Genomic DNA, 23,393 nt, shown 5'->3' with positions numbered 1-23,393 from the left:
CCACTTAATTAGCTTATCTTTGCAAATGTATTTTCTTTTTGTTAAAAATAGATTTTTTTAATTTTCTATTTTTTATTAGCTAGGACAGAGAGAAATTGAAAGGGGAGGGGCAGATAGGAAGAGAGAAAGACACTTACAGACCTGCTTTACCACTTGCGAAGCATCCCCCCTGTAGATGGGGAGTCAGGAGCTTAAGCCAAGGACCTTGCACATGATGATGTGTGTATTCAATCAGTTGCGCCACCACTGCACACCCCCCACACAAAAAAAACCTATTTTCTGTTACTTAAAAAAAATGCATGGGGGTGGGCAGGAGGTCATTAATTTAGTGGAACACATACTTTACTATGCACAAAGATCCAGGATTGAGCCCCAGACTGTCACATGGGGAAAGCATCCTCAACAGGAGAGCAATTCTATGGAAGTCAGCCTGGAGCTGTGGAATCTTACAGGCACAGAACTCTAGTGATAAACCAGCCATGAGGGAGAGTCAAAGTGGTGCAGTGGATAAAGCATTGGACTATGAAACACGAGGTCATGACTTCATCCTGGCATTTCACGAACTAGAGTGATGATCAAATTTTCCCTCTCCCCCCCACTAGAACTCCTTTTTGCTTTCATATATTCTGTCTTCTTTTGTTCTTTTGTTTTCATATATTCTGTCTTCTTCTATGTTGTATTTCTCTTGTTAGTTTGCAAAGCCTGGGTTTCATTCATCTGTATATTCCCCCTAACTACCCAGCATCTTTACATTCCTCACAGTGTCTTATATCCAAGAAAAATGTAATTGTTTGAATGTTATGCTTTTTACATGTCATGTTGTAGGACTGGGGAGATAGTATAATGGTTATGGAAAAGACTTTCATGCTTGAAGCTCTGAGAGCCCACGTTCAATCTGTTGCACCACAAGCCAGAGCTGGAAAATGCTTTAACTTCTCTCTCTCCTTCTACACATCTCTCATTAAGAAAATAAAAAATACCTTTAAATAATTAATTTTAAAATTAGATGCTATTTTACAGATGTGTGTTATTCTAAGATCCTAGAAAAAAATAGATGTGTGGTACATTTTTTTTTCTATTTGTTTTTATCATTTCCAGTTATTCAAATGCCCGGTTATGATCTTTTTACTTACTTACCCATGAGGTTTTCATCTCATATTCAACCATAATTATTCTTTAGAAACCAGAATCTGGAAATCCTGGCTCTTTGACATTTAAAGTGCTCTGTAGTCTAGTACTGAGTATACTTATTAATGCCAGACATGAAGCACCTGCCTGGGTTATTTCTTGTCATGATGAATATAATACTTTGTCACAGATTTTACTATGTTTCAGTATGCATTATTGTTTTGATTTTGATAACTTCATTTTATATATCTGGTTTATATATTTGTACTTCATATATTTATTAAAACCTCTTTCCCAAATCTTAAAAGGCCTGGAAGATCTCATTTTAAATATAAAAACGGCACAGAAATCTCTAGGCTTCTGCCACTAAATGATAGGGATGATTTTGTATAGCAGACAAGGCATTTGGTGATACAAAGAGGAATTAGATACACAGTGAAAACTACAGATGAAGCGAATGTATAACTTTAGCTCAGAAATAATTTTTGCTTTTATAATAACACCATTGTTTATATGTTTTATGTTTGTTAATGTCATCTATAGTTCTTTAATACTTTTTCATGGAAACTGATTTCAGGGTCTATATTCAGATCCCCAAGAGGATTGAAGGCTAGACAGAGAGGCTTTGCAGAATTTTTTGTCACCCAATTAGTCTAATTCTCAAACAATTAGCATCCTTTTGAATGATCTACTCCAAATATATCACAGTATTTCTTTTCCATAGTATGGACTGTGAGATTTAAAGCATTACATGTTTCCCCTGGTGTAGGATAGCTTTCTACTCCTGGTGTTCTCCCCCCCCCCCCTTTCCTTAGGAAAGTTCTAAACTCTAAAAATCACTCTTGTTCCATCTATAATTTTTAAAGGTTGAAATTGTAGCTCAGTACTGTTTTGATTCCCACATTCTCATTTGGACAAGTTTTATATGTCAAATCACATTTTAGTTGTCTTTCTTTTCCTCCCCCAACCCCTTAATTTTTTTTTTTTAATTAAAAAGTAAACATACTACTCCTTGGACGTAGTATTTCCTGGAATTTGTAAACTCTTTAAATCCTGTTTGGGTTTATGCCTTTGTACCCCAGTGGAAATACTGGATCTGAAACATCCCTAGGATGTCCCAGCTCCATCTTCTTTCCACATTTTCTCAAAATTTCTGCATACTATCATTAGCATTACTCAGTTCCCCTAAGGCATATTTCTTGGCAATCTAGAATTTCTTTGGGCTTTGGGAGGCAAGTCAAATAGTATGTATTCTTAGCAACATAGTAGAGCAATTTACAGATTCTATATGGGCATCTAGTACTTAGCTAAATGAACTCTACCTCTCTCTTCTCTCTCTCCTTTCTCTCTTTCAGCTTGGCAGTGACCTTGGCGGGGGCATTGGAGGAAGTCCGGCAGTAAGTGCCATCCATTTTTTTCACCATGGGATGCGCTGCCCATTTGATGCCTTTTCTATGCACACATTCTCAGACCAGCCACTCTTGCTGTCTAGCACTGTACACCAACACCTCTATAACAGTGTGTGAAAAGTAGAAAGTAACATAGGGTTACGAGGAGTCTTTACAACATACGGTGTAGGGACATCTTTAGGAATTGATGTTCTGCTGTCTACAATGATCTTTGTCTTACTGACATAAAAGAGCTCAAGAAAATGGAGCCTCCCATCTTGACTGGAAAATGCTCTTCTCTGGTTTTAGCTAGAAAGTACTCAAGTTAACTGCATTCAGAGACTCTCCATGAGTGAGTTAGTTTGGGAATGTGTGAATATCCATTTCCTCTAGGAGAGGTTTTATTGTTTTGTTTTGTTTCTGTTTGACTATATATTTATGCCTTAATGGAACTTAAGACATATCTGGACCCAAATGGAAATGGAACTGTTCTCTTAAGTTGTATGCTTCTCCTTCTTTCTACAGAAACAAACTCCCTCTTCCTTAGGGTACCTATAGGCCTTTTGCACAGAATCGTGGAAGCTAAAATTGGAAACAAACAAAAACTCAAATCTCTTAAGTTCCTGGTCCTAGTGATTATTCTCTCTTGATAAAACTTCTTATTAATGATGTGAAAATAACTGTGATGATTGGAAGGACAAAGACTATATTATTTCAGCTCCTATGACTATTGTAATTATGGTGTGTTCTTATTAATTATGAATACTACATATATATGTATATATGTCAGCATTTTAAGAACTGTTAATCTGTGTTTTCTTCTTACACACACACCCCTTCTTTCCCCACAGGTGGGACAATCCTTCATTCCATCATCGGTGCCTGCAACCTTTGCTCCTTCACCAACTCCTGCTGTGGTCAGCAGTGGTCTGAATGACCTATTTGAACTCTCCACAGGGATAGGCATGGCACCTGGTGGATATGTGGCTCCTAAGGCTGTAAGTAAAGCACTACTATTTTTATCTCCCAAGATTTATTTATTTATGAGAGAGGAGAGGGGAGAGAGAACCAGAGCATCACTGTGGCACATGTAGTGTGGGGTTTGAACTTGGGACTTCATACTTGAGAATCCAGTTCTTTATCACTGTGCCACCACCTGGGCTACATAAAGCAACACTTTGTAATGAGTATTATTATTATTATTACTATTACTGTTATTACTTGCCTTCAGGGTTATTGCCGGGGCTCGGTGCCTGCACTATGAATCCACTGCTCCTAGAGGCCATTTTCCCCCTTTTGTTGCCCCCCCCTTTTTAATGATTGTTGTGGTTATTGTTATTGTTGTTGTTGCTGTCGTTGGATAGGACAGAGAGAAATTGAGAGAGAGCGGGAGAGAAAGATAGACATTTTCAGACCTGCTTCACCACCTGTGAAGCGACTCCCCTGCAGGTAGGGAGCCGGGGGCTTGAACCGTCCTTGTGCTTTGCGCCACGTGCGGTTAATACAATGCGCTACTGCCCGACATCCATGAATATTATTTTTAGCCAGAGCACTGCTTGGCTCTGGCTTATGCTGGGGATTGAACCTGGAACTCAACCTGAGTCTCGGGCATGAAAGTCTTTTGTATAAACATAATGCTGTCTTTTCAGTCCATTTCTAGATATTTTCCCCCCCATTTCTAGATTCTTACATTTGTGTTATTTCAAGGTTTGGGCCCTTGTTCTGGAGAATTTAAGAAAAAGATGAAAGAAGACCATAAACTTAGCTATAAGAAGTACCTAGCATCATTACTAAACACTTTTATAATTAGACATAAAATCAGAACTTGAACCTAGGTTCTTGTGTATTTGTAACATGTGCGTTCAACCAGGTATGCCATGGCCTGGCCCTGTTAATTAAATAATTTTAAAAAGAGACTACAGCCCTGGCTCCCCACCTGCAGGGGAGTCACTTCACAAGCGGCGAAGCAGGTCTGCAGGTGTCTTATCTTTCTCTCCGACCCTCTCTTCCTTCCCCTCCTCTCTCCAGTTCTCTCTGTTCTATCCAACAATGATGACAACAATAATAACTACAACAATAAAAAACAACAAAGACGACAAAAAGTGAATAAAAAATGAATATTAAAATTTTTTTAAAAAAAGATTACAGATAAGAACTGTAGTAGAGCACTCACTTTGAATGTGATCAAGGTTTTTCCCTAGGACAAAGATAAAGATTACAGACATATTATTTTCATTAGTAAAATAATTGTCTTTCATTTTAAGTCTTTACTAGAGCTACAAAAAATATGCCCTCTGAAATTTCTGTTTACATTATATATTATATTTGGTAGCAGTACTCAAAAGCATTAAAACATCCCTGTAGGGGAGTCCGGCAGTAGCGCAGCAGGTTAAGCGCAGGTGGCACAAAGCACAAGGACCGGCATAAGGATCCCGGTTTGAGCCCCCGGCTCCCCACCTGCAGGTGAGTCGCTTCACAAGCAGTGAAGCAGGTTTGCAGGTGTCTTATCTTTCTCTCCACCTCTCTGTTCTCCCCTCCTCTCTCCATTTCTTTCTGTCCTATTCAACAACAATGACATCAATCATAACTACAACAATAAAACAACAAGGGCAACAAAAGGGAATAAATAATAAATAAATATATTTTTTTTAAAAATCACTGTAGAACAGAAGATGGAGAAGAATCCAGGATTATCCAGAAACTTTCGCTGAGGGGATGCAGAATTTAAGTAACTGAGAATTATTTCAAAATTCAGAAAATATGACTTTATTCCTAGCCTTTTGCATTTGACTTGATATTTATGATATAAAAATTTCTATAATTGCCCAAGGAAGTTAAATCTTTCTTTATTCAAAAACAAATAGCATAGAGATAAATCCTGTCGAGTGCCATTGAACTTTATACTATGTTTCAGGTCTGGCTGCCTGCAGTAAAGGCTAAAGGGTTGGAGATTTCAGGAACATTTACTCACCGCCAAGGACACATCTATATGGAAATGAACTTCACCAACAAAGCTCTGCAACACATGACTGACTTTGCAATCCAGTTTAACAAGAATAGGTAAGAAATTTTGATTTTGAGATACCTTCTATCCAAAAAGAGAATGTTCCATTTATTGAGAAAAAACTTAGAGTTGGCAGATACTATATTGAAGAGAATTTATTTTATTTATTTATTTTTAAATAGCCTTATATATTTTTTTATTTTTATTTATTATTAGAGACAGAAATTGAGGGGAGGGAGAGATAGAGATGGAGAGAGACAGAGACACCTGCAGCCCTGCTTCACCACTTGTGAAGTTTTCCTCCTACAGGTGGGGAGTAGGGGCTTGAACCTAGGTCCTTGCACACTGTAGTGTGTGCACTTAACCAGGTGCACCACTGCCTGGCTCCCCCTCCCCCCTCTTCTTTTTAACCAGAGCACTGCTCATCTCTGGCTGATGGTGGTGTGGGGGATTGAACCTGGGACTTTGGAGCCTCAGGCAGGAGAGTCTCCTTGCATAACCATTATGCTATCTATCTCTGCTAAGAGAGAATTTTGAAAGAAAACTCATCCATGTAGAATAAGGAAACATTTACTACCTTCTCAAATGATCCTAGAACTAGAATGTCTTAACAGTTTTCAAAGAAATTTAGTTGAAATCCATTTATTTATTAATTTGACAGATAATTGTTCAGCATGTATATCCTGAGTATTGGGGGATCTTGTAAGATTTATTACATATGAGAGAGACACAGTTTCACATGAGGCAGAGAAAGAGGTTGGGATTTTCACATGTGGCATAAAGGAGAGACAAGCCAGAGTATCAGTTGAGTACATGTGGTCCTGAGGATCCCAAGGAACCTCAAGTGTGAAGGTTTGATGCTCTGCCAGTTAAGCTTTCTCTCCTGCACTGGAAATGTTTAACCGGGTCATTTCTGCTCTACTTAGACTGGCTCTTTCACAGTGTTTGTCTCCTATGCAAGTGGATAATATAGAAAGGATATGAGTCCAATAAATAACAGTCTGGCTTGATTAGGCAGATTAACCAGCTAGTGAAATAATATCCGTTTGTTGTATTTTTCTTTGTAAGGTGGGTATTCTTTAGTCTTATTCACTTATACAGGGAATACTAAAGAAAATTTATTTACTTACTTTGGATAGAGATAGATAATGAGAGAAGAGGCAGAGAAAGAGAAAGAGAAACATCTGCAGCAGTATTTAGCCACTTATGAAGCTTCCTCCCTTCAGATAAGAGACCAGGGGCTTGAACCTGGATCCTTGTGCATTGTAATGCATGTGCTCTACCAGGTGAGCTACCACTGGACTCCTGAAAAAATCTTTTTAAACAGAATTTATGCGGGGGGGGGGGGTCTGGGCGGTATTGCAGTTGATTAACTACACACATTACCATATATAAGGATCCGGGTTTGAGCCCCTGCTCCCCCACCTGCAGGGAGGATGCTTTATGAGTGGTGAAGCAGGCCTGCCAGTGTCCATCTTTCTCTCTCCCTCTCTGTTTCTTCTCTCTCAATATCTCTCTGTTCTATCCAATAAATAAACATATTTATCATGCCTGTCTCCTTAGTGTCTTGATAAGTAATTTTCAGAATTAGAGCACTAGCCAAAGGAATTCTGTAATTACTAATGCTATCTCCTTTCTCATATCCATGTAATGGAAAGCAAAGGTTATATATTCTATAGCCAAAGTTAAAGCAAAAACTAAAATTGAATACCTAGTTCCTACTGTTGTTCCATTTAACTTTATTAAAAATTATATTTTCCTTACATGGAATGAAAAGTCATTGAAATCCAAAGATATGGGTAAGTAACTTGGGTTTCTTCCTCCTCTCTCCTAGCTTTGGGGTCATCCCCAGCACTCCTCTGGCCATCCACACACCACTGATGCCAAATCAGAGCATTGATGTGTCTTTGCCGCTCAACACCTTGGGTCCAGTCATGAAGATGGAACCTCTAAATAATCTGCAGGTTAGAGAATTTTACTTCACTTGGGATATGATTGGATATCTCTTTTATATTATTTATATATAAAGTAATTTTTTTCTTCCTTGCATTAGAGTTGGTCATAAAATAGTGTTTAGAATTTTTAATTGAGTGAAAAACAAGTCATATATGCATAAAAATGGATTCATTCTTTTATGTGACATTTAGAAACTTAAAAAAAAATATTTATTCCCTTTTGTTGCCCTTGTTTGTTGTTGTTGTTGTTGTTATTGATGTCGTTGTTCAATAGGACAGAGAGAAATGGAGAGAGGAGGGGAAGACAGAGAGGGGGAGAGAAAGACACCTGCAGACCTACTTCACCACCTGTGAAGCAACTCCCTTGCAGGTGGGGAGCCAGGGGCTCAAACCAGGATCCTTATACCGGTCCTTGCTTTTTGTGCCACCTGTGCGTAAACAACGGCACTACCGCCTGACTCCCACATTTAGAAACTTCAAGGTCTTTAATTACAAACCTTTTTTGTGCTGCATTGGAGAATGAACTGAATGCCTCATCTGTGTATGATATTGCTAGGTGACCTCTGCAGTTTGATTTTTTTCTTTAATTCTGTGGCCATAAGAGATACCAATCTACCATTCATAGAGTTCTCCACACTTCAGCTGTCCATGGTGTTTCTAAGTGGTGTCAGGGATTAAACCCAAAGATCTCACATAATAGGTAGGGCATATTCCCTACTACTGAATTATGTCCCAGCTACCAAATATTTTTCTCCTTGCAACTTTCATAGTTAATCTGGATGCCGTTTATATAAAAATAGTTTTCAGTAGAGATTTATGTAGTGGTTATCTTTAAACATAATTTTAATTGGGTTATCTGAACTTAAACCCCCCCCCCCTTTTAAATTTTTTATTTATAGAAAGGGAACATTGACAAAACCATAGGATAAGAGGGGTAAAACTTCACACAATTCCCACCATCAGACCTCCGTTTCCCATCCCCTTCCCCACCACTGATAGCTTTCCTATTCTTTACCCCTCTGGGAATATGGACCCAAGATTGTTGTGGGATGCAGAATGTTGAAGGTCTGGCTTCTGTAATTGCTTCCCTGCTGAACATGGGCGTTGACAGGTTGATCCATACTCCCAACCTGTCTCTCTTTCCCTAGTGGGGAAGGGCTCTGGGGAAGTGGAGCTCCAAGGCACATTGGTAGGGTTGTCTGTCTGGGGAAGTCTGGTCGCATCCTGCTAGCATCTGGAACCTGGAGGCTGAAAAGAGAGTTAACATACAAAGCCAAACAAATTGTTGAACAACCATGGACCTAAAGGCTGGAATAGTGCAGATGAAGTGTTGGGGGGGGGGGGGGGGCGCATCCTCCATTTTGTCAATAGCTAGTAGGCATATTTTATTTTAGTTATATTTCAAAGGGCCTGTAGCTATACTAGTGTTTTTGTTTTGTTTTGTTTCATTTTGTTTTGTTTTGTTTTGTTGCCTGAGCCTGAAATCTGATATGCAGGTGGATCCAGGTTATTGTCTGGGGAGATGATGTCATGGCTGGGTTAAAAGCCTATTTTAACATTTCAGTGATGAGTGTATCGGTATCTGAGAACAGTTCAGAACAGTTTCATTCTCTAAAATACTAAATTTTTTTTAAAAGATTTTTTAATATTTACTTATTTATTCCCTTTTTGTTGCCCTTGTTGTTTTATTGTTGTTCTTATTGATGTCCTCGTTGTTGGATAGGACAAAGAGAAATGGAGAGAGGAGGGGAAGACAGAGAGGGGGAGAGAAAGATAGACACCTGCAGACCTGCTTCACCACTTGTGAAGTTTCTCCCCTGCAGGTGGGGAGCCGGGGGCTCGAACTGAAATCCTTACACTGGTCCTTGTGCTTAGCGCCACATGCGTTAACCCGCTGTGCTACCGCCTGACTCCCAAAATATTAAATTTTTATAATGCATAACTGGCTTAGTATATCACTTGTTTATCTTTTTAGTTTCTTTTTTTAAAGAAAATGTTTTTCTTTTATTTATTTTCCTTTTCTGTTGCCCTTGTTTTTATCGTTACTGTAGTTATAATTGTTGTTGTTATTGATGTTGTTGTTGCCTGATAGGGCAGAGAGAATGGGGAGAGGAAGGGAAGACAGAGAGGGGGAGAGAAAGATAAACACCTGCAGACCGATTCCACTGCTTGTGAAGCGACCCCCCTGCAGGTGAGAAGCCAGGGCTTGGACCTGGATCCTTACGCGCTAGTCCTTGCGCTTTGCACCATGTGCACTTAACCCGCTGCACTACTACCCGACCCCTAGTTTATTTTTTTTTAAGAAAACAAGCCATATAGGGCTCAAACAACATGAAAATAGAATAATAAACCTGTAACCTGAGGCTGTAGTAATCCTGCAGGCATTAATGTGGATATAAGCTCTAAAATTTAGGGTTATTAAATGTTCACAGGAGGGGGTCGAGTGGTAGCACAGCAGGTTAAGCGCACAGTGCAAGGATTCCAGTTTGAGCCCTCAGCTCCATACCTGCAGGGGGGTCGCTTCACAGGTGGTGAAGCAGGTCTGTAGGTGTCTTTCTCTCCCCCTCTCTGTCTTTCCTTCCTCTCTCCATTTCTCTCTGTCCTGTCCAACAACAATGGCAGCAAAAAGGGGAAAAATAGCCTCTAGGAGCAGTGGATTCATAGTGCTGGCACTGAGCCCCAGTGATAACCCAGGAGGCAAAAAATATATATATATTCACAGGAATAATAGATGATGTTGGCCTAGCCTAAGATGGGAAACTATAACTGATCCCTGCATAAAGGTAAGACCCTGAAAGGGCAGCTTACTCAATAAAAGGGAGATTATGTAGATATCTTCACTGTCTTTGACCAAGATTCTTAGTGATATTTAAAAGAAATCCAAAGCCTAATATTGTTATCATAGATGGGTCTATAGTCCAAGTTTATATTATTGATATAGGTAAAGCAATCTCTAAGTCAATAAACTAATGGAAAGTTGGGTCAGAAATGGGTGAACTTGGGTTTCCTAGAAAAATCAAATATAAAGTCTTTGTCCAACTTTTTATCTTTAGGTTTATCAGAACTCCCAAGTACAAAGAAAATCAGTGGAAAATAAGCTCACAGCCTTAAAAAAAGCAAAGACACTAGTGAATGATGAGAGAGCCTTACAGATATATACTATAGACAGCCTTTCCATCTCAATTGTTTTGTTGTTGTTCTATATAAAAATATTAGAGGAGGGCAGGTAGATATCATAATGGTTGTGCAAAGAAACCCTCATACCTGAGACTCCAAAGTCCCCACGTTCAATCCCCATGCCAGTGCTCTGGTTAAAAAATAAATAAATAGGGGGTCGGGTGGTGGCGCAGTGGGTTAAGCGCATGTGGCGCAAAGCACAGGGACCGGCGTAAGGATCCCGGTTCGAGCCCCCCGCTCCCCACCTGCAGGGGAGTCGCTTCACAGGCGGTGAAGCAGGTCTGCAGGTGTCTATCTTTCTCCCCTTCTCTGTCTTCCCCTCCTCTCTCCATTTCTCTCTGTCCTATCCAACAACGAATTGCGTCAACAAGGGCAATAATAATAACCACAACGAAGCTACAACAAGGGCAACAAAAGGGGAAAAAAAAAAAGGCCTCCAGGAGCAGTGGATTCATGGTGCAGGCACCGAGCCCAGCAATAACCCTGGAGGGGGGAAAAAAATTTTTTAAAAAATTAAATAAATTAATTAATAATAATAGAGTAGGAAAAAAAATGGAGAAACAGTATAAGTATTCCCTCCCATTCTACAGAAGTCCCTTTAGTGCTACTGCTTGGTACCTGGCTTCCAAACTAGGGCCTTACACACACTTAAAGTGTGCTCTCTACTTACTGAGCTTCTGACAGCCCCATAAAATCACAATTTAACAAAGAGAAAAAGAGGAAAAGATGCACTATAAAGCACAGATATAGGAGGAGGACCTGGGGGGGACATTGAATTTTTATGTGGAAAACTAAGAAAGTGAACAGGGGTAGATGGCATAATGGTTATGCAAAGAGACTCTTATTCCTGTGGCTCCAAGGTCTCAGGTTCATGGTGAATTTACCTTCTTTACCCCATCTTAGATGGAGCTAGAAGATATCATGTTAAGTGAGATAAGTCAGAAACAAAAGGATGATATGGGATGATCTCACTCATAGAAAGAAGTTGAAAACAAAATCAAAAGACAAAACTCTAAGAAGAACCTGGACTGGAGTTGGTATATTGCACCAAAGTCCTGAAACTTGATGGCAGAGGAGGACCTAGTGGGGGTTGTATTGTTATGTATAAATATTACACATGTACAAATTATTGTATTTTACTGTTGACTGTAAACCATTAATCCCTAGTAAAGAAATTAAAAAAAAATAGATATAGGGGTAGGAGATAGGTCACCTGGTAGAGTATACTCTTTACCATATGCAACTACCTCCTGGCCCTACATGGCAGTAACTTGGACAAGGGAATCCTCATAAGTAGGAGAACAATGCTGTAGTGTCTCTTTTCTATCTTCTATCTTTTCCTCTCTGTCTCAGTATATATCTAAGAGAGATTCTGTTAAGAGTGGTGGAATTATGCAGGTACAACTTTCAAGTTGTACCCAGTAATAACCCTTATGGAAGAGAAAAAATATTAGAAAACACAACAAAATAAAGATTGGGAAGGATGCTATCCCCCCCCCCCTTTTTTTTTTCCCTCAAGCATTGTTTCTGGGGCTTGGTGCTTGTACTATGAATCCACTGCTCCTGGAGGCCATTTTTGTCCCCTTTGGTTGTCCTTGTTGTTATTGCTGTTGTTGTTGGGTAAGACAGAGCGATCGAAAGAGGAGAAGACGGGGGGGGGGGGGGGGGGGGGGGGAGGGGGGAGAGACAGACACCTGCAGACCTGTTTCACCACTTGTGAAGCCACCTACATACAGGTGGGGGGCTGGGAGCTGGAACCCAGATTCTTAGTGCCAGTCCTTGTACTTTGTGCCATGTGTGCTTAACCTGCTACACTACTGTTCAGCCCTTGATGCTATTTCCTTCTAATAGGGACTTTCATTTTGAATAAGTCTATAAGTGTCTTGAATATTTAAAGGAAAAGATAAACTCTCAACACTTCAGTTAAGGCAGGTGGAATCCCATTGTTCAATCTTTTGGAAATAACTAGCTTGAGATTCTAGTGTTGATGGTCAGACATCAACAGTAGTGTTATTTGGAGTTAAAACTGACATTTTTCAGTGGTTAAAATACCAACACATTATGTCTGTTTGCCAGTTCACTGACTGAATACCTTTTTGCCACCAAAATTAACAGCCCCTCCCCCTTTTTTCTTAGCAAAGTGTGTGTAATGATTTAGAGTGAGGATGAGTGAGTCACAATATAACTTGGCTCAGACTAGAAGAACAAAACAAGGATTACTGTGCAGATGGAGTTGGTTGTTACTATGATGAAAGTAACGTGTTAATGGGGCTTTCTAGCACAGAATCCTGAAGTGACTGACTAACCCAAATCTGCATATGTTCTCTTTATATTGAAATCTAACCTCCTGTTGATTTAAAGAGCCTGCAGCCTAATATTTGAGGACAGTCAGCATGAGTGCAAGAATGTTTTACTTCTGAATTTAAGGAAGGGAATTTGGGTCACAGAAAGGAGGGCAAATTCTGCTTATTATTATTACTAGTGATTTAATCATGATTAACAAGATTCTAGGATAACAGGGATACAATTCCATACAATTCCTACCACCAGAGTTCTGTATCCTTTTTTTTTTTTAATATTTATTTATTCATTCCCTTTTGTTGCCCTTGTTGTTTTATTGATGTCGTTGTTGTTGGATAGGGCAGAGAGAGATGAAGAGAGGAGGGGAAGACAAAGAGAGAGAGAGAAAGATAGACACCTGCAGACCTGCCTCACCGCTTGTGAAGCGACTCCCCTGCAGGTGGGGACAAAGTTCTGTATCCTAGCCCTTCTGTTGGAAGATTCCCTATTCTTTATCCTTCTGGGAATATGGACCTTTTTTTTTTTAATCTTTATTTATTGGATAGAGACTATCAGAATTTGAGAGGGAGAAAGAGGAGAGAGACACCCACAACACTGCTTCACCACTCACCAAGCTTTTCCCCTGCAGGTGGGGACCAGGGGCTTGAACCCAGGACCTTGCACACGGCAACATGATGAAAGTAATGTGTTAAAGGGCCTTTCTAACACAGAATCTTGAAGTGACTAACTAACCCACTCATCCCCGACCAAATTTTTTTCCCACATATTTTATTTATTTATTTGGTAGAGACAGAAAAAATTAGAGGGTTTGTGGAAGATAGAAAGGAAAAGACAGAGAAACAGATACCTGCAGCCCTGCTTCACCACTCATGAAGCTTTCCCCCTGCAGGTGGGGACCAGGGGCTTGAACCTGGGTCCTTGCACACTGTAATGTGTGCACTCAACCAGGCATGCTACTACCTGCCCCCCCCACCCCCCTATTTATTATGGGTGCAGAAAGTAGAAGGCTTGGTTTCTTTTTTTTTATATTTTTTATATTTATTTTTATTTATTTATTCCCTTTTGTTGCCCTTGTTGTTTTATTGTTGTAGTTATTGTTGTTGTCATTGTTGTTGGATAGGACAGAGAAATGGAGAAGGGAGGGGGAAGACAGAGAGAAGGAGATAAAGATAGACACCTGCAGACCTGTTTCACTGCTTGTGAAGCGACACCCCTGCAGGTGGGGAGCCAGGGCTTGAACCAGGATCCTTATGCGGGTCCTTGTGCTTAGCGCCACCTGCGCTTAACCCGCTGCGCTACAGCCCGACTCCCAGAAGGCTTGGTTTCTGTAATTGCCTCTTTACTGAACATGGACATTTGCAGGTCCATCCATAACTTCAGTCTGTAATAAGAAAGATAGGAAGAGAGAGAGAGAGGGAGAGAGAGAGAAAGAAAGAAACATTATCATCCTGGTACATGTGCTGCCAGGAATTGAACTAAGGACCTCATGCTTGAAAGTCTAATGTTTTGAGGGGCTGGGTGGTGGATCACCTGGTTGATGCACATGTTATAATGCAGAAGGACCCGGGTTCAAGCCCCTGGTCCCCATTTGTAGGGGGAAAGTTTCACAAGTGGTGAAGCAGGGCTCCAGGTGTTCCTCTGTCTCTCTTTCTATATATCTCACCCTTCCTCTCAATTTCTGGCTGTCTCTATCCATTAAATAAATAAAGATAATACATTAAAAAAGAAAGTCTAATGCTTTATACAGTGGACCACCTCCCAGACCACAAATTCTGTTTATTATTATTATCCTTATTTACTGGATAGAGCACTCAGAATTCGAAAGAATGGGAGGAGATAGAGAGAGACAGAGAGACAACCTGCTACAGCACTGCTTTACCACTTGCAAAGCTTTCCCCCTGCAGGGGGGGACCGGGGGGGCTTGAACCTGGGTCCTTGTGCATTGTTACATGCGCTCAATCAGGTGCGCCACCACCCGGCCCCACATTCTGTTTTTAAAACAAGGAGACAGTATATAAATGAATGTTGATTTATTTTTCTATTTATATTTGCATTTAAAATCATAAGATAATCATCCCAATGGGAACCCCCTCATAAGAGAACTTGAACCTTGCCATGCGTGACTCATGTTTGAGCTCTGATACCACATAGGAGTACTGAGATGGGTGGGGGGGCGAGGGGTTATGAAGCTCCATTGCTGTGTTCTCTTTCTATCTCTTTCTGAATGAAAGGGAAAAAAAAAAAGGTTAGAATTTAACCTGACTCCATCCTAAAATATATTTTTTCTCTTTAATTATAGCAGAATTTCTACCTATAGATAGAACATTTAAGTGAAATTTTCATTCTTTTGTCTTTACCTGAAAAGTCTGATAGCACCTTTGTAATTTTTTTTTTCTTTCCTTCCATGCTTCTTTATAATTAGGAAACTTGAAGGTCAGCTATGGATAAAGAATGGAATCTTTCCCGTATTTGACTTGGTTAGCTATCAATGTTTCTCTGACCTTTAAAGCTCGTAGAAATTTTATTTAAGAGATGAATGCTAGTTAGGGAAAAGATATAATTTCTGTTAATTCTTTAGGAATTTCTTTGTTACTTCTAAAACAAGGTAGTGTTTATCAGCCTTAGAGTATTCAAGTAACCTTTGAATGACCAGGGCAGATAGAACGGAAAATACTAGCTGCAGAATATACACTCTTAAAATCTTAATTTTCATATGTTTAAGATCTTTGGGCATAATAGTTATGCCAAAAGACTTGCACACTTGAGGCTCCAGGATCCCAGGTTGTCCCCAGTACTATCATAAGCCAGACCTGAGCAGTACTCTGGCTTAAAAGTGTGTGTGTGTGTGTGTGTGTGTGTGTGTGTGTGTGTGTGTGTGTGTGTCTGTCAGCCAAAAGGTTTTTGTTTTGTGTCGTTTTTGCCATTCAATAGCCTTGAGAAAATGCTGTCCTTTGCTACTCCTACATATTAGTCCCAGCCTTTGAGACAATCAGTTACAGATGTGCTTTTCCCAGATAGTTTGTATCTTACATATGTCTGTTCACTCTCAGAAAGCCCACAGCTATAGCCATTGTACCAGAAAAGCTGGTAAATGCTTCCAAACAGAAGACCTTTTTAACAGCTTCCATCAAATGAAGCAAACCAGCTTGGCATTTGCTGACTTTTCTTGACTGTTGTGCAAGTCAAACAGATTTAGTACTTAAGACTCCTTTGGTCTTCCCATAGTCCACAGTTGGGATTGTGTACTCTTGTTTTGTTTTATTTTGTTTTGTTTTAAATAGAGGCAGAAAGTGAAAGAGACCACAGCACCAAAGCTCCCTTCAATGCAGCTGGGCCTGTGCTGGGACCTGGGTCACACACATGGCAAAGCAATGCACAATTCATCTGAGCTATTTCACCATCTAGGCTGTGCAATCTTGATTGTTTTATGGAGCTATTTTCTGCTTGAATAGATATTGAGTTCTTATAGGAATTATGAAATCCCTAGTTCAGACAGATCCAGTGCTAGAAATATTCCCCACAGATAAATAATATGCAAATAATATAGTCTTGGGAGATTCTTGTTTAAATTTTAACCTTGCAGGTTAAGTCTGGAGAGATAGCTCACCAGGTTGGGGAAGTACCATACCATGCACACAGCACTGGTTTGAACCCTGGTAGCGCAAAGGAGTATCATGGTACCAGGGGATGGTCTGCGTGTGTGTGTGTGTGTGTGTGTGTGTGTGTGTGTGTGTGTGTGTGTGTGAGATATAGAGAGAAAGAGAGATCTTCCTTTCTCTCTTTTCTCACTCCCCCCCCCCCCCCCGTCGTCTCATATATATAAATGAAAAAATATTGGCCCTGGGGTGGGGAAGTCATATATCACAAGGTCCTGGCTCTGCCCTCCTCATGTTCCAAAAAAAAAAAAAAACCTTAAAAGGGGGGCAGGGTTGAGCCTACATATTATCATGCTCAAGGACCTAGGTTTGAGCCCCCCTCCCCACCTATGAGGAGACACTTCATGAGCAGTGGAACAGGTCTGCAGGTGTCTGTGTCTTTTTCCTTCTCTTTCTCCCCCTCCTCTCTTAATTTCTCTGTTCCATCAGATAAAATAGAAGGAAGAGGAAAAGAAAAAAAAAAAAGGCCACTGGGAGTGGTGTTAGAAATGCTGGCACTGAGCCCTAGCTATAACCCTGGTGGCAATAAAAATTAAAGATAAAAGATTTTTAGAGAGACCTTAAAAGTAAATCAAAGGGGAATCAGGTGGTATAGCACAGCAGGTTAATTTAAGTGCATGCAGCACAAAGCGCAAGGACTGGCGTAAGGATCCTGGTTCAAGCCCCTGGCTCCCCACTGGCATGGGAGTCACTTCATAGGCGGTGAAGCAGGTCTGCAGGTGTCTACTTTTCTCTCCCTTTCTCTGTCTTCCCCTCTTCTCTCCATTTCTCTCTGTCCTATCCAATAACGACATCAATAACAACAACAGTAATAGCTAACAACTAATTAAAAAAAAAAGTAAATCAAAGGTGTTTCTCAAGTTTTAAAGTTCAATTAGCAGTGGAAGGAAAGTAAACTGACATTTTCTGTGTTGGGTTTCATAACTATTAACCCCACCCCCATTAGAGCTTCATGCCTGCATACTTTTCCCATTCCCTGGGAACTTTTTTTTCCCTTTCAGTCACAGGTAGAAACATTAGAAAAGCAGATACTATATAGCACCTCTCTGTGACTGTGTAGGTTCTGTTTGTGTATAGGGCTGGAGGCTCAAGCCCAGGTTCATGATAAAGGGTGTGTTCTCCCACGTGAGCAAGCTCTTGAGCCCCTTGCTTTATTTAAACTATTTCTAGATATTCTCAATTTATTAGCAGAAGGGTTTGAAATGGGAGATTTTATTTATATTTTTACCAAACTACTGCTCAGTTCTTGCTTATGTTGGTGCCATAGATTGAATCTGGGACCTTGGGACCTAAGGCATGAGAATCTTTCTGCATAACCATTATGCTGTCTCCTCAGTCCTAGGGGTGGTAGATACCTTTGGCATTGACTAGGGATGCAGAACTATAGGGATATTAAATTCTAACATCTAGGTTAAGCACAGGTGGCACAAAGCGCAAGGACTGGCATAAGAATCCCGGTTTGAGCCCCCAGCTCCCCACCTGCAGGGGAGTCGCTTCACAGGTCGTGAAGCAGGTCTGCAGGTGTCTGTCTTTCTCTCGCCCTCTCTGTCTTTCCCTCCTCTCTCCATTTCTCTTTGTCCTATCCAACAACGATGGCATCAATAACAGCAACAACAATAACTACAAAAATAAAACAAGGGCAACAAAAGGGGATAAATAAATAAATTCCAGCATCTAGCAGAAAGACCGTGAGTCTCAGATAGCATAGAACCTTGCAATCAGTGCCATTAAAAAACTGTCACTTAGGGGGCCGGGTGGTGGCGCAGTGGGTTGAGCGCATGTGGCGCAAAGCGCAGGGACCGAAGGATCCCGGTTTGAGCCCCTGGCTCCCCACCTGCAGGGGAGTCGCTTCACAGGCGGTGAAGCAGATCTGCAGGTGTCTATCTTTCTCTCCCCTTCTCTGTCTTCCCCTCCTCTCTCCATTTCTCTCTGTCCTATCCAACAACGAATTGTGTCAACAAGGGCAATAATAATGACCACAACGAAGCTACAACGAGGGCAACAAAAGGGGGGAAAAAAACGGCCTCCAGGAGTGGTGGATTCATGGTGCAGGCACTGAGCCCAGCAATAACCCTGGAGGAGGAAAAAAAAAAAAACTGTCACTTAGAGCCATTCCTCCAGAATTTGTTGACTAGATGAGGTAGTGCTTAAAACACATCTGAATCATCATTCCTCAGATGGTTAACGTCATTGCCTGGTCTTAGCTTGGGCCAGCCTGCAAATAATCTTTCCAAAAGCTAAATGGAGAGAAGAAATAAAAGAAAAAAAATATTCTTCAGAGACTTGGAAAGGTCACAAGTGACGTCATGGAAGAGTAGATGATATACTCTCAAAGGTGAGCTATGTGCCACTTGCCTTGGCTTTTCTTGTGGCAGTGCCTCCTGTGGTTATCTGCAGTGAGAGTTGTGGTGAGAAGTCTTGTTTGTCAGGGTTCAGACTGAGTTCATCTCATACCTTTTTATAGTACTTTTGAGTACACTGGAACAGAGTTAGAATATTAATTTAGCCTGTTCGTCTCCAGCTGTGCCACCATCAAGAGGCTACAGCTACTGCAGCAGGCTTCCCATACTATGGAAAGAAACTAATTGCTAGTTATAGGCTGAAGTTGACAGGCTGCTCTTTCCCTAGCATCTACTGAAAGTGACTTTTAAAAATCATTATCATTATTAAGCATTTATAGCTCACTTTTGTGTTTTCCAAGTGCCTCATAATCATTTCTATTTGCTCTTTCTATTGCTATCCCTGAGATGCAAGTTAACATTGTTTTGGCCACATGTTCCACGTGACAGGCCGGAGGAACAGAGACATATTCTCCTTAGTATACCATCTGTGATCTGATTTTAGGTATTCTTAAAAAAGAATCTGAGGTGCATATTCCATTCTGTTCCACAGCTCATTGACCTATTTCCTCACTGCTTGCTTTTAATTGGTCGTGAGAATATTATGGTGGTTTTTTTTTTAACTACAACTTGACATTAAGAAATACATTTGTGGGGGCCCGGGCGGTGGCACACCTGGTTGAGCACACATGTTACAATGTGCAAGGACCCTAATTCAAGCCCCTGGCCCCACCTGCAGGGGGAAAGCTTTGTGAGTGGAGAAACAGTGCTGCAGGTGTCTCTCGCGCACTCTCCCTCTCTGTCCCCCCCACCCCAGCCTCTCGATTTCTGGCTGTCTCTTTAAATAAAGACAATAAAAAATTTTAAGGATATATAATTAGAAGGAGGAGGAGGAGAACTACATCTGTGGCTGGAAGGAGATCTCACCAGGAAGTGCGTGCCTTGTCTTGCATGTGGCCCGGATTCAAGCCCCACCACCACATGCACTGTGTTGTGTCACCAAGTGAAGCCTTTCCCTCTCTTTTCTTCCTTTCTTCCTTTTTTTCTTTCTGTCTGAAGGAAAAGGCATCCTAGGGTTGAAATACTTGTGATCTAGGTCATAACTCCATAAGAAAAAGAAGAAAAAAATGTGTGTATACACACACATATTTGTGTACTTAAAACATTTCAGGAAGCATTGCCTTTCATAAGAAGGACTGTGTTAGTTTTTGTCCTTTTATGCCAGTTGCAGCTGATTAAATTAAAATTTTTTTAAAACTTTTTTTTATATTTATTTTATTTATTTTTTCCCTTTTGTTGCCCTTGTTGTTTTATTGTTGTAGTTATTATTGTTGTTGTTGTTGGATAGGACAGAGAGAAATGGAGAGAGGGAGGGGAAGACAGAGAGGAGGAGAGAAAGATAGACAGACCTGCTTCACTGCCTGTGAAGCGACTCCCCTGCAGGTGGGGAGCCGGCGTTCGAACCGGGATCCTTATGCCGGTCTTTGTGCTTTGCGCCACCTGCACTTAGCCCGCTGTACTACAGCCCGACTCTCAAATTAAAATTTTTAATTAGAATTAGAGAGCCGTTAGTTTGGGGCCAGGGAGATTGCAAAGCAGTTACACAATAGACTATTATTGTTGTTGTTGTTGTTGTTACTACCAGAGTTATCACTTTGTGCCTACAGGATGAAATCCACCACTTATGGTGACTCCTCCTCCCCTTTTTTCATTTGATAGAACAGACAGAGAGAGGAGGGAAAGATAGAGTGAGAGAGAGAAAGAAAGACACCAGGGCCAGACGGTGGTGCACCTGGTTAAGCACACACATCATAGTGTTCAGGGATGGGTTCAAGCCCCTGGTCCCCACCTGCAAGGGGAAAGCTTCAGGAGTAGTGAAGCAGGGCTGCAGGTGTCTTTCTGTCTCTCTCCCTCTCTGTCTTCCACTCCACTCTCAATTTCTGTCTCTATCCAGTAACAAGTAAATAAAAATATTTAAAAAGAGAGAGAGAGAAAGGAAGACACCTACAGCTCTGCTTCACCACTCATGAAGTTTACTGCCTGCAGGTGGGTAAAGGGAGTTTTAATTCAGATCCTTGTGCATGATAATGTTTGCACTCAGCCGGGTGCACCACCACCCAACCCCCAAATGAACTTTTATGCCCTAGACTCAAGAGTGACAGATTCAATTCCCAGAACCACTATAAGACAAGAGCTGAGTGGTATTCTGCTCTAGGGAGGAAAGGGAGAGAGGGACCACTAGTTTGTTGTGACCCACAGTTGTTGCTGCTTTTAAGGATGTATTCATTAATGAAAGAGAGAAAAGAGAGGAGACCCGGGCGGTAGTGCAGAGGGTTAAGCGTACATGGAGAGAAGTGCAAGGCCCGGAGTAAGGCTCCCAGTTTGAGCCCCTGACTCCCAATGTGCAGGAGGTTCACTTCACAGGCAGTGAAGCAGGTCTCCACGTGTCCATCTTTCTCTCCCGTCTTTCCCTCCTCTCTCAATTTCTCTCTGTCCTATCTAGCAACAACAGCATGGCAACAAGAATAACAGCAAGGGCAACAAATTGGTAAAAATGGCCTCCAGGAGCAGTGGATTCATAATGCAGGCACCGAGCCCCAGTATAACCCTGGAGGCAAAGAAAAAAAAAGCTATTTAAAAAGAGAGCGAACCAGAGTATCCCTCTGACACAAGTGTCACAGATCCAACTCATGCTTTCAAGTACAGCACTCTAGCCACTATGCCACCTCAGAGGATGTTCCATCTTTTGTTTCTGTTTTGTTTTTAAATTGAGGGAGTGTTGTTTTACGGACTGTTGTTACCACAGGCTTCACATCTCAAGATGGGTGTCAGCACACATGGCCTGGCTCATAGTTTGTTTTCGTTTTCTTTATTTTTCATTTTATTTTCTAAGAAAAAAAGACCTCACACTGAAACTTCTTTCAGTGAGGTGGGGATCTGGCTTAAACCTGGGTCTCGCACATGGCAAAGCAGCACACTATCCAAATAAACTATTTTGCTGACCCAACCCATAGTTTTTAATGATGCCATAGTAGTGAGTACTATGTAGTGAAGAATGCACATAGAAACATTTTCCGGGACGGTAGCACAGTGGGTTAAGCGCACATGGCGCAAAGCGCAAGGACCAGCATAAGGATCCCAGTTTGAGCCCCCGGCTCCCCACCTGCAGGGGGGATCCCTTCACAGGCATTGAAGGAGGTCTGCACATGTCTTTCTCTCCTGTCTTCCCCTCCCCTCTTGATTTCTCATGGTCCTATCCAACAACAATGACAGCAGTAACAACAATAATAATAATCACAACAACAATAAAACAACAAGAGCAACAAAAGGGAAAAAATGGCCTCCAGGAGCAGTGGATTTTGGTACTGGCACCGAGTCCCAGCAATAACCCTAGAGGCAAAAAAAAAAAAAATTTCCTGGGGTATTAGTTTTACTCAAACGTAAAGGAAGAAATACATTAATAAACTTGTATTTGTCTTTTAAATTTTTTTTTTATTTCTTTATATATCTTTTTTATTTTTAAACTGGAGAACCACTCAGCTGTGGCTCTTGATGGTACAGGGAATTGGACTTGGACCTCTCTCATGCAATTCCTTCTCTGCACTAGCTTCCTGACCCCTGATATTAATACTATAGGTACATACAGAACTGCATGAAACTTCAACGTTTTCCTATAATGGTTTGCATATAATTGTGATCCTTCCCCTACTTTCACCCTAATACATGCATGCCCATGCTGTCCTCTTCTGTTAAGGAAAGTACACTAGAAAAAACCTTGAGCAGCTGTAGATTAAGTTCATATTCTATATAAACCCAACTGGTTGTCAAAAGCTTCACATAGCATTTTATAATCATTTTCTATGATTAGTAGTATTACATATGAGAGACTTTTAAATGAGATAATACATGTGGCAACAGGAAATGAATTGGAGTCTTAGGCTTGCAAATTTAATATTCTACCAGCTGAGCTATTTCCCCACCCACTATATTCATTATTTTTATAATGCACTTAATTCTATACCAGTCACCTGATAGGTTACCTGCATTCCTGTGTAGGCAATCCAGGTTTGAGTTGCCTGTACATCACATGGAAATGCTCTGGTCCTGGGGGAAGCATTGGTGCTGTGTGTGTGTGTGTGTGTGTGTATGTGTGTGTGTGGTGGGGGTGTCTGAAAAAAGTTGTCTTGAGGCAGTAAAACCCCAGCAACAACAAATTGAGGGGAAAAAAGACATAATGATCAGTAAGAGACAAAACTCCCTTCCCTTGTGGAATTATATACTACTAGAGGTGGCATAAATGGCACCTGGGCAGGTAGTTTACCAATAAATATGTAAATAAATTTGTCAATAAGTAAAGTATGTCAAATGAAGACAGTGAAGAAAAAGAGATTGAAATGTAAAGTCCTGCAGTTGAAGATTGTGTGGTGTAATTTTATAAATGTACT

General features: G+C 40.9%; 1 protein-coding gene across 4 annotated transcripts in view; it reads left to right on the top strand.

Moving 5' to 3' along the window:
• The window catches only part of AP2B1 (adaptor related protein complex 2 subunit beta 1), a 119,795-nt gene that overhangs the window by 72,578 nt on the left and 23,824 nt on the right, over window positions 1–23,393 (top strand). For 3 of the 4 annotated variants that reach the window (XM_060203949.1, XM_060203950.1, XM_060203952.1), the window contains exons 15-18: window positions 2,484–2,525; window positions 3,368–3,514; window positions 5,431–5,576; window positions 7,355–7,484. In XM_060203949.1, the coding sequence (XP_060059932.1) occupies window positions 2,484–2,525; window positions 3,368–3,514; window positions 5,431–5,576; window positions 7,355–7,484 (465 nt within the window). The remainder of the gene's footprint in view (window positions 1–2,483; window positions 2,526–3,367; window positions 3,515–5,430; window positions 5,577–7,354; window positions 7,485–23,393) is intronic. The other variant, XM_060203951.1, reaches the window with a different exon arrangement.

Source organism: Erinaceus europaeus, chromosome 12, assembly GCF_950295315.1.
Source record: "Erinaceus europaeus chromosome 12, mEriEur2.1, whole genome shotgun sequence".
In the NCBI taxonomy this organism is placed as follows: domain Eukaryota; kingdom Metazoa; phylum Chordata; class Mammalia; order Eulipotyphla; family Erinaceidae; genus Erinaceus; species Erinaceus europaeus.
Note: the sequence above shows the minus strand (reverse complement) of the source record. Positions and strands in the feature narration are given on the sequence as shown.